Below are 14,187 nucleotides of genomic sequence, written 5' to 3' on the forward strand. Positions count from 1 at the left end.
GTTTTTTTGTTTTTGTTTTTGTTTTTTAAGAGAGAGACAGAGCAAGCAAGCAGGGGAGAGAGGCAGAGGGAAAGAGAAAGAATATTAAGTAGGCTCCATGCTCAACGCAGAGTCCAACAGGAGTCTTGATTCCATGACCCTGGAATCATGACCTGAGCCAAAAGCAAGAGTCAGGAGCTCAACTGACTGAGCCACTCAGGCACCCCATGTCAAACTGTTTCCTATTGTGATTCTGCCATTTTACATTTGTACCTTCAATGTATGAGAGATCTAGTTCCTCCACATGTTCAACAACACTTAGTATTGTCAAACTTTTCATTTTAGCCTTTCTCGCAAGTGATACATTGTGGTTTTAACAGTTTCCTAATGAATAATGTGATTTAGTATTTTTTTCATATGCTTATTCTCCATCTGCAAAATTCTTTGTGAAGTGAATGTTCGAATATTTTACCCATTTTAAATGGAGTTTGTTTTCATATGACTGAGTTTTCAGAGTTTTTATATATTCAGGATACAAGATCTTTATCATATATATGTTTTGTAAATATTTTCTCCCAGTCAGTTCTTTGTCTTTTTATTCTGTTAATGGTGTCTTTCAATGAGCTGTGTTTTTAATTTTGATCAAATCCAATTTATTAATTTATTATTTTGAAGATTATGTTTTGCTATCATATCTAAGAAATCTTTGTTTAATCTGAGGTCGTAAAGATTTTTTGGTTTTTTTTTTTTTCACCGTTTATTTATTTTTGAGAGACAGAGAGAGACAGAGCACGAGCAGGGGAGGGACATAGAGTGAGGAAGACACAGAATCAGAAGCAGGTTTCAGGCTCTGAGCCGTCAGCACAGAGCCCTACACGAGGATCAAACTCACCAACCATGAGATCATGACCTGAGCTGAAGTCGGATGCTTAACCAACTGAGCCACCCAGGCAACCCAAGATTTTCTTTTTTTTTTTTTTCTAGAAGTTTATTTTAGTTCCACATTTAGGCCTGTGATTCACTTTGGATTACACCATTTTATCTTCATGTAATTGTCTTGTACCATTTATTTAATGGTACAAAATATAGAACAAGTTTTGGGGTTTTATTTTGTTTTGTTTTTTTGGTTTTGCATATAGGTATCTTATTGTTCCAGTACTATTTGATGAAAAGACTATCCTTTTACCACTGCATTGTCTTTGCATCTTTGTCAGAAATCAGTTGTCCATATATGTAGGTTTATTTCTGGACTCTCTGTTCTATTGAATCAGTACCACACAGTCTTAAAAACCAGTAGTATTGTTAGCCCTCTGACTTTGTTCTTATTTTTCAGCTTTTTAAAACTACCAGAGGTTTTTTGCATTTTCATATGAATTTTAGAATTAGCTTGCCAATTTCAACAAAAACTTCTGCTGGGATTTTGATTGGAATTTGAACCCAAAGATCAATTTGGGGTGAATTATCATCTTAACAGTATTAAGTATTCTGATCCATGAACATGCTGTAAGTCTTCATTTACTTAGGTATTCTTTAATCTCTCTCAGCCATATTTTATAATTTTCAATGTATAGGTCTTGCACATCTTTTTTCCCCTTGGATACATCCTTCAGTATTTAGTATTTTTAATGTCATTGTAAATGGTGCTGTCATTGTAAATGGTAATTTCAATTTCTGATTGTTCTTTGCTAGAAAACAATTTGTTTTTTCATACTGACTTTGTATTTTTCATTTTTACTAAAATCACTTACTAGTTCTGGTAGTACTTTTGTAAATTCTACTGGATTTTCTGCAAAAAAAGACAGGCAGACAGATTGGATGCCTTTTATTTCTTTTCCCTGCCTTATATGATGAGGGGGAAAAAAAGCCTTATATATTTAACCACGTAGCAGACCCTCCATTTTCCTTTAACATTTCCTGTAGTGTAATCTGCTGGCAAGGAGTGCTTTTCAGCTTTTGTATGTTTGAAAAGTCTTCATGTTACCTTCATTGAAAAGATATTTTCACTGGGTAGAAAATTCTAATTTGACACTTTTTTTTTCTTTCAGTTCAAGATATTATCCCACTGTCATCTTGCATGCATTACTTTTTCCAGTAACCATTTCCAGTGGTTACCTTGATGCTTGTTTGTCTGTATAACATGACTTTCCCCCCTACCCCCCTCTGGCTGCTTTAAAGATTTCCTATATATTGCTGGTTTTAAGTCAAGTGATTATACTGTGACTTGGTGTCATTTTCTTCAAGTTTTTTGTGGTTGGGGTCCTTTTATATTCCTGGACTTTTGAAAATCAAGCTTGGAAAATTTTCTAACATTACTTATTCAAATCTTTCTTTTGCTGCTCTTGCTTGAGGACTCTAATTACATGTGTATTAGACCACTTGACATTGTCACAGTTCAGTGATGTATTTTTCACTGGTTCTAATTTATTTTTCTGTTTCAGGTTTCTTTTGTATAATTGATATTGCTATGTCTTGAAACTTGTTAATCTTTTCTTCCACAATGGCTTACTTGCTGTTAGTTATAAGCAGCATATTTTTCATGTCATGCTTTGAAGTTTGTATCTCTCAAATTTCAATTTGATTGTTTTCAAAATTTCTTCCCTATCTCCATTTAATTTTTCTAACACATGAATACCAAGGTAATTGCTCTTTTAATTCTTTGTCTGCTAATGTATCTGTGCCAGTTCTGGATCTATTTCAACTGATGTTTTCCTCATTATGGGTCATGTTTTCTTGCTTTTTAGCATAACTGGTAATCTTTGATTGGTTGTCAAACATTGTAAATTTTCCCTTGTTGGGGGTTGGTTATTTCTTTATATCATTAAATATTCTTCAGTTTTATACTGGATTCAGTTATATTACATGGAAGAAGTACAATAATCTATGGTCTTACTTTTATGATTTGTTTGGTGCCAGTGGAGCCCTATTTATTCAAAGATTAATTATTTCTCACTACTGAGGTGGGACTTTCTGTACTCCACTCACTGCCCTATGAATTATGGGTTTTCTGGTCTGGCTGGAGAGAATAGCACTATTGCCAGCCCTCTAGGGACACTAGGTACCATTTGCTCTAGTCCTTTTGAATGTGTTGATCAATACTCTTCTGAATACCCATTCTACATATCTGTTGAGCTCTTGATCCATGCATTTCTTTTCTCCATCATTCTCAAACTCAACTGCCTTGGTATCCCTGTATTCTGAGCTTAATCTCCTCTAAAAATGAAATCCAGGCTCTACTTAGATTCTCCCTCCTTCACCACATACTGGAAGCTCTCTTAAGGAAGTTGGAGAAACCACTGGACTCACCTCATTTGTTACCAGCCTCTTACACATCATGGTCTTTACTGCCTAATATCCAGTGTCTTAAACAAAAATCATTGTTTCAAACATTTTTTTCTTATTGTTATACTTCAGGCATAAAGATACATTTGATCCCCATTATTCCATCTTGGCTGGAAGTGGAAGTCTCATTTTGCATTCTTAATGTTGATAATAGATATATTAAACAAAATTTTATCTCACAAATTAAATACAGTATTTAAACCTTCCAAATTCTTAGACTAAAATGAAATTTAAAATAAATACATTTATTAGGCTCTAGCTTGTCCTTGATATAATATCTATCAAAGATAAATGAGTTAACAAAATAAATGAATATAACTTGTGAATATATAAAAAAAATTCCTAAAGAAACATTAATTAGCAAAACTCAGCAATATATTAAAATAATATGTCATGGCCAAGAAATTAAGAATAATCTAGGAAATCTGTTAATATACTAGCTCTCTTGTAAAGTAGTTAAGAGCAAAGACTTTGAATTTAGACAAACCTGGTTAAAATCACACTTATTTACTGTGTAATTTGGGGTATGTTTCTTAAGATCTCTGATCCATAGGTACATTTTCTTTATTATAAAACCTACTTCATTGGTATTATGAGAAGAGTAAATAGAAAACTGTATTTGAGGAACTCAGCACAGAACTTTTGGATGCCACATGTTATTTAAATATTTATTTATTTTAAGAGAGAGGTAGAGAGGGTGCACTCATGCACAAGCAAGGGAGGGGCAGAGAGAGAGAGAGAGAGAGAGAAAGAGAGAATCTCAAGCAGGCACTGTTAGTGTAGAACCTGACTCTGGGCTCAATCTTAGGAACTGTGAGATCATGATCTGAGCCAAAATCAAGAGTCACTTAACCAATTGAGCTGCCCAGGTGCCCCCACCACACATTTTTTTAAGTTGCTTTCTAGAATTGCATGAAAATTGCAAAATTAGTGGTGATCTGCTACAATCTTTAATTCTCCAGAGATTTTTCTCAGTGATGTATGTGAACTCAGATTTTACTGTGTACACTTCTAGTTTAACAAGTGTGGATTCAAAAGTTAAAGGGTTTGTGGGTAGGCATAAAAGCATTTTATAAATGTGAGACTCTATTATTGTATTAGACCACAAGTACAACTTGATAGTTCACTCAGACATTCATAAGACTTTGAGCTCTAACCGCATTCTACAGATCTAATCTACATCCACTTACAGCTAAATGAGTACTTAGCCCATGAGAACCCAGTGTCCTCAACCCCAGTCAAGAACAGATGGCCTCCTTTAGAGTACTTTCTCCTTCTTGAAATCATTTTGGATAATAGCTTTTGATTCATTAAACTAACTCATAATTCATGCATATATTAATTCATACACATAGTGAAGAGATATGCACTGATACCTAAGAAACACTACCCAGCCCTAGGCAGTGTTGAGTGGGATACAAAAGAGCATATTTGTTCTCAAGAGACACCAGACATACAAAGAGAAAATAATAATATAAATGAAAAATAGTGTTGGGGCGCCTAGGTGGCTCAGTTGGTTAAGCGTCCGACTTGGGCTGAGGTCATGATCTCATGGTCCGTGGGTTCGAGACCCGCGTCGGGCTCTGTGCTGACAGCTCAGAGACTGGAGCCTGTTTCAGATTCTGTGTCTCCCTCTCTCTGACCCTGCCCCGTTCATGCTCTGTCTCTCTCTGTCTCAAAAATAAAAATAAACGTTAAAAAATTTAAAAAAAAAAAGAAAACTAGTGTTATAAAACAGAAAATACAAGGACCAAACTAGATATCATGGCAACAAATGCTGAGCTCACAGAGGGAAGCTTTTCTGTGGGCTGGAGTTGTCAGGGGAGGCTGCACATAGGAAGTAGCTGCTGAGCCGGGACTTAAAGGCCGAGTGCAGGGTGAGCTGGTGGACATGAAGGTATGTTAGAGGAACACCCTGATGTGAGCAAAATCAAGGAGGCATCAGATATATCCCACAATGTTAGCGGCAACTAGTAGACCATGGTTGGCCTATGTGGCTGGTGTGTATTGACCTGTGGGAAAGTGCAAGGGACGGGTTTGGAAAAATAAATTCATGCGGAAGATCTTATTCTGCAAGTACTGAGGAATGTGGCAGAGATTGCTAAGTGACACCTATACCAGTTTCCCCTCCTCCTATGGTCATAGAACTTCCTGGTTCAACTGGATACATGGGTGCCTGGAATAAAGACTGTTCCCCCAGCCCCCTTATAGCTGTGAGACGTGAATGGAAGCTATGTGTGTTTCTGGGTATGCCCTGAAAGGGAAGAAGCACGTCTCCTCCCATCCACTTTCCACTTTCTCCCGCCTACTGCCATATATGTGAGAGTAGAGTGTGCCATTTGGGGCCATGTGAGGGTGGGAAATGCCTTAATGCAGCAGAGCGGCAGGAGAAAAGGGCTTGAGTCCCTGACTCCTTCAGGCAGCTGTACCTTGGGCTACTCACACAGGTACATTTTATGAAATATAAAATCACTTCCATTTTGTTTAAAGCCCTGGACTGCAGCCAGACCTGGGTGCTGAGCTATCACTTTCCTGTAGCCCTCACTTATTAGGGCAAACCTAGGATGGCCAGTCCCCTCTGGCTTCATTTATCCCAATGTGCCACATAATTGCCATATACACAGATGAGCTGGACACCTCTGTCTTAATCAAAGCCAAGAACTCCTGGGAGGGTTTGAACGAAGAAATGACATGACAGGAATTGTGTTTTATAAAAATTGAGTGACGTAAACAGTGTCACCTGGGGCTAGGAGTGGGGATTGTAAGGGATTTACAGCAATGGCATGTAGTGGAACTTTTTGAGATGATGAAACGTTCTGTATCTTGATTGTGGTTGTAGTTACATGAGTCTATAGATTTGTCAAAACTAATACTTACAAATATATATAGTTTATCACCTCAATAAAGTTGATTAAAGAAATTAATTTGGCTGTGTATATGTGCAAGATAGATCAGTGGAAGGAGACCAGAGATAGGAGAAGAGAGAAGAGAGAAATGTAGCACTTCAATCGAAGTTTTAGATGATTTGAACTTGCTCTGGGAAATCGTAGGACAAATGAAATCAGAAAAGAGGGTCATTTTGAAGGAAGAAGTAACAGAATTTGGAGGCAAGTTGGGCCTAGAGATACTGATGGCCATGGAGGAGGACTTGGCTTTTCTGTGTAAGACAACAGCTGCACTTCACCACAGGCTGATGAAGACACCGTGTCACAAAGTGGTGAGGCAGGGAGGGTAGAGCACTGCCACTTTACCTAGTTAGATATATTTCTTCAATATCTCCGGGTCTCTCTCCTTCATTTGTATCACAGGGATCATGATGCCTATGGATTGCAAAACGGTTGTAGAAAGCAGAGAAAATATGTGTAATACACCTGGCACCCTGTGGCCTGGCACCTCATGGGCACCCACGAATGCACGAGATGAGTGATTGCAGTAACATTCTAAGAGAAAATAAATGACTATCGAATAGCACGAGAGACTCTCCCCAACATGTTTCTAGGAGGTGTGTGGAGGCGAGGAAATAATTCAGTTAATAGGAAAGAGGAATCCGCTTGTAAATCACAGGATGATAACAGGAAGTGGGGTTGGATGAGCAACATAGCGCTTGGCAGTATTGTTTTAAAAGGGGTGGCTCCTTTTGCCACAGAAGATTCAGTGGTTTATTCGTTTCTCCTCTCTTTACCTCGCTTGACTCATCCACAGGAGTGGGAGTTCAGACAAAAGGAAGCTCTTGTAGCATCCTACTTAAGATTCTCCTCATATTAGATTTGGTTCTCAGCCCATTTTCTGTCAGGCCTCCTGAGATGGGAAAGCAATGCATAAAAATTCTCAGGCTCCCAGTGAACTGTCTGAGCTCCAGACTGGAGTTTACAGCTGCCTGTAGACATCTCCCTCTGCACGTCCTTCAGGCCTGGCCCAGTTGGTATGTCCCAAACCAAACTGATTACCCTCCCACACACCAGCTCCCCCTCCAGTCTTCTATCTAGGCTAATGCCATTGCCAATTTACTAGCTACAAACTCTAGACATTTCAGGTCTTTTGCTTCTCAACCCACACTCAATTTGCTGCCCATTTTTGTGGATTCACCCTGTTGTAATCTGTTTTATGCTTTCCTTATTTGTTATTATTATTATTATTTACTTCCATTGCCCTAGTGAGGATCCTTCTCTCTCCAGGACCACAGCAACAGCAATCTACCCAGCCCCCCTCCAGAGTCAGAGTCTCCAGTGTTCTAGAACTCTGGGCACCTGGTAGCTACACGAGGTAAAGAATGGCCGCCCCACAAGGATGTGTAGTAACTATACCTGTCTCGCTGCTCACTGGCTAATCCAGTTAAGTTTCTGAGAGGCAAATCCTTTCTGAGAGTACTTCAATGACTTCCCATTTAACTTACAAAATGAATTTCAAAACCTAAATTTCACTCATTTCCTTTCTCATGGTATCTCTTCAAGCATCCTGTGCTCTAACCACATCAAAGGACATGCTCTGTCCCCAAAATAATACATACTTATTAACTTCAGAGTCACGGAATGTTCTCCATGAGTGAGCTAAACTCTACTTTCCTTCCTGACTCAGCTTGAAGGCCTTTTTTTTTTTTGGTGTAGCTGCCTCAATTCCACTCTCCTTAGTCTCTCATTCCTCAGCATGAACCCACTCACTGCATGTTCTCCTAAGAGTTTTATCTGTGGCTGGCACAAGGGTCTCTCCACCACATTTTACAGTGCTTGAGGACAGACTCTCTCCTACTGTCATTTCTGAATCTCCAGGGCACTTTGAATGGACTATTAACTAGGCTGAAAATAATCTTAAATTTTCACCAAAAGTGGTGATTTTTTTTATAAAAGAAAACCTTTTAAAAACTTCCAAAGAAATAGTTGTTTTTTTTTTTTTTTTTTTTTTTTTTTGCAGTATACGCAGTGAACTCCCTCAGCTCTACCATATTAAGTACACTTTTTAAAGTCTCTTGCAGTTTTATTTTTCCAGGTGCACTGCCACCGTAAGAGGCCCGTGTAGACCACGGCTATAAATGTCATTTGTTCCCATTAAGCAAGTGTAGTACATATAAGATGTCTGTCTAAATTTATGTTGACTCCTCTGGAGTACTAAGTCAGGTAATATATCAAAAAAATCTAAAGTCTAAAAATGTGGAAATTGGCTTTTATTTAAAATTTGCAGATTTTCAACTGAGGTCAACACAATATGTACTTGTTCTTCCTGTGACTGAGACACATCAACCAAAAAGCAGCCATTTAGATAATTTGACCATTATCCAAATAATTCAAATAATAGTCATAGCTGTCTCGATTCCATGGGCATTTTAGGTGAAGTTATGGGGAGCTGGATGTTGAGGAAATTATAAAAAAGGACACTTTTGGTTCTGACTGAGCAAGGAATTTACTCAGTTTTTATTTGAATCTATGGGAGAGATAAAATCTGGCAGTTAATTTCAAATGTTGCATTTCTTAGACTCATTTGCTTCTAAAAGTTACTTGAAGAAACTGGGATGTGAAAACATTGAGAAGATGAATCAGCAGGAATGTGCATATTTTTATGTACTAGCAAACAACTACATTATTTATCATTTAGCTCAAAAACGAACCTGAAAAGTAAGTGGGCATCTTTTTGTCTTTTCTCACTGAGGATACATCCTCTTATAGATTAGTTCCAGAGTTTGGCAATCATTATTGTTACTTTACTTAATCATTTCTTCTTATATTTCTCTCCCCTTGCCAATCATCGTGAGAGGTAAAAGTGTTCATCGTGTATAAAAATTAGACACAGACAAATTATTACTCTCTAGAAAATATTTATTGACACATTTTAATTTTCTTTTCATTTTCTAATAAACATTATACACAAAATACAGTAAAATGCACTCTCCCCATTTCAAATAAATATATTTTACTCTTGTAAAAAATTTAATAATCTGTGTAATTCACCACAGTATCTTAATCAGTGAAATAAAGCAAAGAAAATCTCTAAATTGTCACTTATTTTAATGATTCTTTTGGCATTTTGCTGGAGAGAAGGGACAGTATTCTCTATGGAGCTGTATTCAAACTTGTGGACTATTGCCTATTGTTTGGAGAAGACAAAGGTTTTAAAAAGTGTTGAGTGTCAAAAAGAGCCTTAGTTTGGGAGAAAGGCAGCATCCAAGATTTTGCTAAATGAACTACCATTATGTGCAAACTTCCTTGGAATATTTCCTAGAGACCAGACGACATTCTGACTTAAAATGATTCCTATGCATCACACTGGCAATCTTTCAAAATTAGTGGTTAAGTATTTAAATTAACAGTTATGTACGTAATATAAGCCCAAGACGGATTTTTAAAGCTCTATTACAGGAAAGGTTAACAATAATGGTGCTATACAGGACAAATTTATCCTTTCCACTCACAATTGTTATTCTTAACATTATAAGAACTGAAATCTACTGAATTATACAGACTTACCACAGACTCTTATATACACATAGATCCCTGATCAGTTTAAGACAATGTGTTAATTTGCTCTTGTTAAGTAACAAGAATATTTTAGTAACCAGAAAAAAAATCACATTTAGACAGTAACCAATCTTCAAAGTTTTCTTATGTATAATCAACCCACTCTCCAAAAACTATGTCACCAAGTAATACAATTCATTAATACTGCCTAACTTCCTGTGTTAGCAGTTCATTGGTACTTGATATACTAGCAAGTTTATGAAAATAAATCAAACTTTACTGTGGCTCCAATGCCACCAGAGCATGGCTTGTTTACATGGGTGCGGAAATGCTGGTCAAACTAAGCCAAAGCATGAGCCTCAAAGAATAACTGTGTTCAGTAAAAATCTTACACAGGCTATAAAATGGGTATTGGATCTGTCCTCAGCATTATAAAGGGCATCAACCGTTGTCCAGGTGGTAACTTACAAAATGGAATTTTTCCCTCTTCACTTTAAAGGGTAGAAAATTATATGCTCCGGCATTCCTTATGGCAACATTTTTACTTCTACACATTTCTGAAACAGATAAGTGTGTGCTCAAGAATGCACGAGTCCAATAAAATAAATTTGTAGTTTCCTTCTTTGACATCCTCTATAATTCCTCCATCTCGAAGTGTGTAGTAAAGCTGTTTGCCATAGATGTGTGTTCAAAGATCCTCGACAGGCTTGGTTTCAACAGTTCTACTGAGTGACATGACAGGTGCTGAGTCGTGTCATTCTTCAGGGACATCATTTGGTCTGTCCCAGGCTCCCTTCGATCATAGTAGAGAGCCCAGAGCAGGGTAATGGTGAGAATCATGGCCAGGATCTGTGTCACTCCAATGGAGATCCCCAGAAACCTTAGCACCTGCAGTTGTTTGGTTCCCCTCAAAAAGGAATACATTTTCTTCCCACAACCCTGTAAAAGAAATAACACAGTCAGTATTACTTTGGGTATGTCACGGAGGATCAAATAGTGAAAACAAACAATCTGTGCCAGTTAATGGAACCAAACAATAGTGAAAACAAACAATCTGTGCCAGTTAATGGAACCAAACAACTTGAATCTTAACAGTTTAACACAGTGACTCTCAGCAGGGAACACCTATGAGAAACTGGAGGGGGGATGGAGAGGAGCACTTTTTGAAAAGCCTGCCCAGGTGATTCTGATGAGCTTACTCCTTTTTCTGTCTTCCTCACCACCTGACATTGAGAATCACCAGCACAAAACACAACTAGAGCAGGGTTGGTAACCTTTTGTTTGTGTCTTTGTTTGTAAAAGGTCAGATAGTAAATCTTGAAGCAAATCTTTGCCGGCCATATGGTCTCTATTGCAATCACTCATCTCTGCCACTGTAACAAGCAAGCCACCATAGACAATATGGAAATGAATGCATATGGCTGGCTGCCTTTCAGTGAAACCTCATGAACCAAAAAAGCAGTAGGCCACATTTGGGGCACAGGCCATAGATTGCTGACTGCTGATATAGACTGATCCAGATTTTGCAAAAATGTTTCCTTATTATTGTTGGTATTCACTGTTAGGTTATAGCTCATTGCTGGAAGCCCAGCTACCCAGCCTGAGTGGCAGAGCCTGGGCTGTGGACGGACTGGTGACTGCAGGGTGGCCCGCCGACAGTGAAGCTTCTTGTCCTCCCGCTTTTAGGTAATTCGGCCTTAAAAGTACCTGGGGTATTGTCTGTTGGGGAATTGCCCTCGGCAGGCCCCCTGGGAAAAGAACCATTAGGGAAGAAGATAAGGTTCTGCAAGAAATTGTGCGGCCTTACGTTTAGCCCTTGCCATTCCCTATGGAGACTCCTCTACTTGCAGGAAGGATGGCCTCGTGCAGTTGCCAGCAAAGGCGGCCAACGAAGGAGAGACTTATGGATCCGAAAGCCCCACTCCGGTAACTAAGGAGTGTATCTATGGACATAGGTCACTCTGACCCCTGGGCCCACTTGGCCCCCAGGAGGCATTCCAGATGATGATTGAACCTAGTTGGTTAAAGTACAGAATGGTTCATTGGTTCCTAGGTGCATTGTCTCTCTGAGAATGTATAAGGCATGGGTTTCTAAGGCCCTCTTGGCCCCTTCCTGGCACCTTGGACCCAGGCGAACACTTTGTTCTTCAAAACCACAAATGGTTCAGGGAAACAACTAAGAGGTCATGTCCCTGAAACTGTTCCACTTGAGGTGTTGAGAGATAAATGACCTTTCGTGAAAACAGCAAAGCAAATGCTTTATAAATTATAGATAAACATAGATACATAATAAAAACAATAAAAGAAATTAATCAATAAGCAAAGGGCAGGAGGGAACGTTATGGCAAAACAATCATGTTATTCCTTATGGGGTAATTATACAATGGAACGTTTTCAAAATTAGATAATGTTAGAAAAACATAGATAACGTATGTTACAAGGAAATCACTAGCATATATAATGCCACGTTTACTGCAATAAATCAGCCAGTTCAACACACTGCTGTTGTCTGTGTCCATTTTTATTTTTGTTTTGTTTTATTTTCACTTTTTCGCCGACGCCGTTCATCCTTCGGGAACCCCTGGACCTGCTGGAGCTGGACTCCGGCAGCTCATTTGGTCACAGACTTTTCCCCGAGGATCAGGAACGTTTGCCCAGTCTGCTGCTGAAACTTGCTGATAGGTGGAAATTAATCTATTCCCTTTCACCTACCATCACACACTTCTGTCCACTGCCTGAGAAGAAATACAAAATGGGGGGAGGGGTGTTCCTGGCATGGCATCGAGTCTTAGTTGGATTTATTTATTTATTTATTTATGGACAGAGAGAGTGCATACGTGAGCAAACCAGGGAGGGGAAGCTGGAGAGGGAGAGAAGGAATCTTAAGCAGGCTCCACACCCAGCATGGAGCCCGACACAGTCCTCAATCTCACGATTTTGAGATCTTGATCTGAGCCAAAATCAAGAGTTGGATGCTTAATTAACTGACCCACCTGGGTGCCCCAAGTAAGGGTTTGAAAAGTATGTTTAGTTTCCCTACACGCTAAAGACACCTGACTTGAAAGGATTAGCAAAGATTCTGTTTGTATTTAATTTTAAGTATAAAAGGCTAAGGAGTGCATGTGGTAGACAGAAGAGAATTTTGAAAGAAAAAGAGAAGAGGGGAAAAAGGGGAAAGAAAAACTATGACTAAAGATAATGGCGGGGGCAGGAGGTGCAAAGGAAAGGAGGGAGAATGCAACCAACAACTGTCCAAGTCACTTCTCCAGTGAACAAAGCAGAGAGAACCTGCCAAGTCTCTATTGAATCCACCACAAAGAAATGATAATTCCCTCTTCCAAAGGGAAGCTGATTCTAAATGAAGGTGAAAATCTAGGAAAGAATTTTATAATAATAAATTTCAAGGACTTGGAAGATTCTGAGTCTCTGCTCTACTTGGAAGAGAACAAATTTGCCTGCCACAGTTTCGTGGACTTTGGCAGAAGACAGAGGCCAAGGACTTTATTACTCATAGCAATAGCAACAGCCAGAGTATGTGCCAGTTCCTCGAGATCCAAGTGCAACATGGAGACAACCAGATGATACCTGCACATAGTGGACTGCATTATGAAAGAGAAACCTGACGTTTAGGGAACCCTAATCTTTCATAATGGGCAGTAAGTATAAATGTCCTTTGCATCGGAGAAAGATACCATCTTTATTATACTGGACAGTAAATAAACCTGCCCTTTTCTTTGAAGGGAGACACCATCTCTATCTTCAAGGCTGTTTCTGTGCAAAAGCCCTTGAAAAGATAGTCCAGAACAAAGGCATCCATTGCTTCTGCATATAAGACATGAAGAAATGCAAGCGACCCATGGGAAATTATCTCCTAACAAGAAGAACTTGACTTTTCAAAACTTTTGTTCTGAGTTTGTGCAGTGATTCATTCTGCTTACCCTATTGAGGCAGCTACTTGAATAAAAAGAAATTGATAATTACATTGAAAATTTCCTCCTTGGGGATAAGTTGGATAAGCATCCAACTTCGGCTCGGGTCATGATCTCATGGTTCATGAGTTCGAGCCCCACATTGGGCTCTGTGCTGACAGCTCAGAACCTGGAGCCTGCTTCGGATTCTGTGTCTCCCTCTCTCTCTCTCTCTGTCCCTCCCCTGCTCGTGTTGTTTCTCTCTCTCAAAAATAAACAAAACAAAAAATTTTTTTAAAATTGCCTCCTTGTTTTCTTCTCTAGATTTCACAAAGAACTCAATTAAATCAAGGGAAGCAAGACTACTGAACCAGTTGTGAATCTGTGCATTATGTTGGAGAAGAAGAATGAACAATACATAATTCTTAGATTTCCAAAGGCATTGATCAGTAACTTTACTCCAATAAGTCATTATGTTCAAGAAATACAAAATCATGTAAAATGGGTCCTAGACA

The 14,187-nt window shown here is 38.8% G+C and overlaps 1 protein-coding gene across 3 annotated transcripts in view; it reads right to left on the reverse strand.

Annotated features, from left to right (window-relative positions):
- Window positions 1-9,297: 9,297 nt before the first annotated feature.
- TSPAN12 (tetraspanin 12) overlaps window positions 9,298-14,187 on the reverse strand; it is a 64,887-nt gene continuing 59,997 nt past the window's right edge. For all 3 annotated transcript variants that reach the window (XM_043589336.1, XM_043589337.1, XM_043589338.1), the window contains exon 8: window positions 9,298-10,703. In XM_043589336.1, coding sequence (XP_043445271.1) covers window positions 10,398-10,703 — 306 coding nt within the window. In that variant the 3' untranslated portion in view covers window positions 9,298-10,397. The remainder of the gene's footprint in view (window positions 10,704-14,187) is intronic.

The sequence above is a fragment of the Prionailurus bengalensis genome, chromosome A2, assembly GCF_016509475.1.
Source record: "Prionailurus bengalensis isolate Pbe53 chromosome A2, Fcat_Pben_1.1_paternal_pri, whole genome shotgun sequence".
Classification (NCBI taxonomy): Eukaryota; Metazoa; Chordata; class Mammalia; order Carnivora; family Felidae; genus Prionailurus; species Prionailurus bengalensis.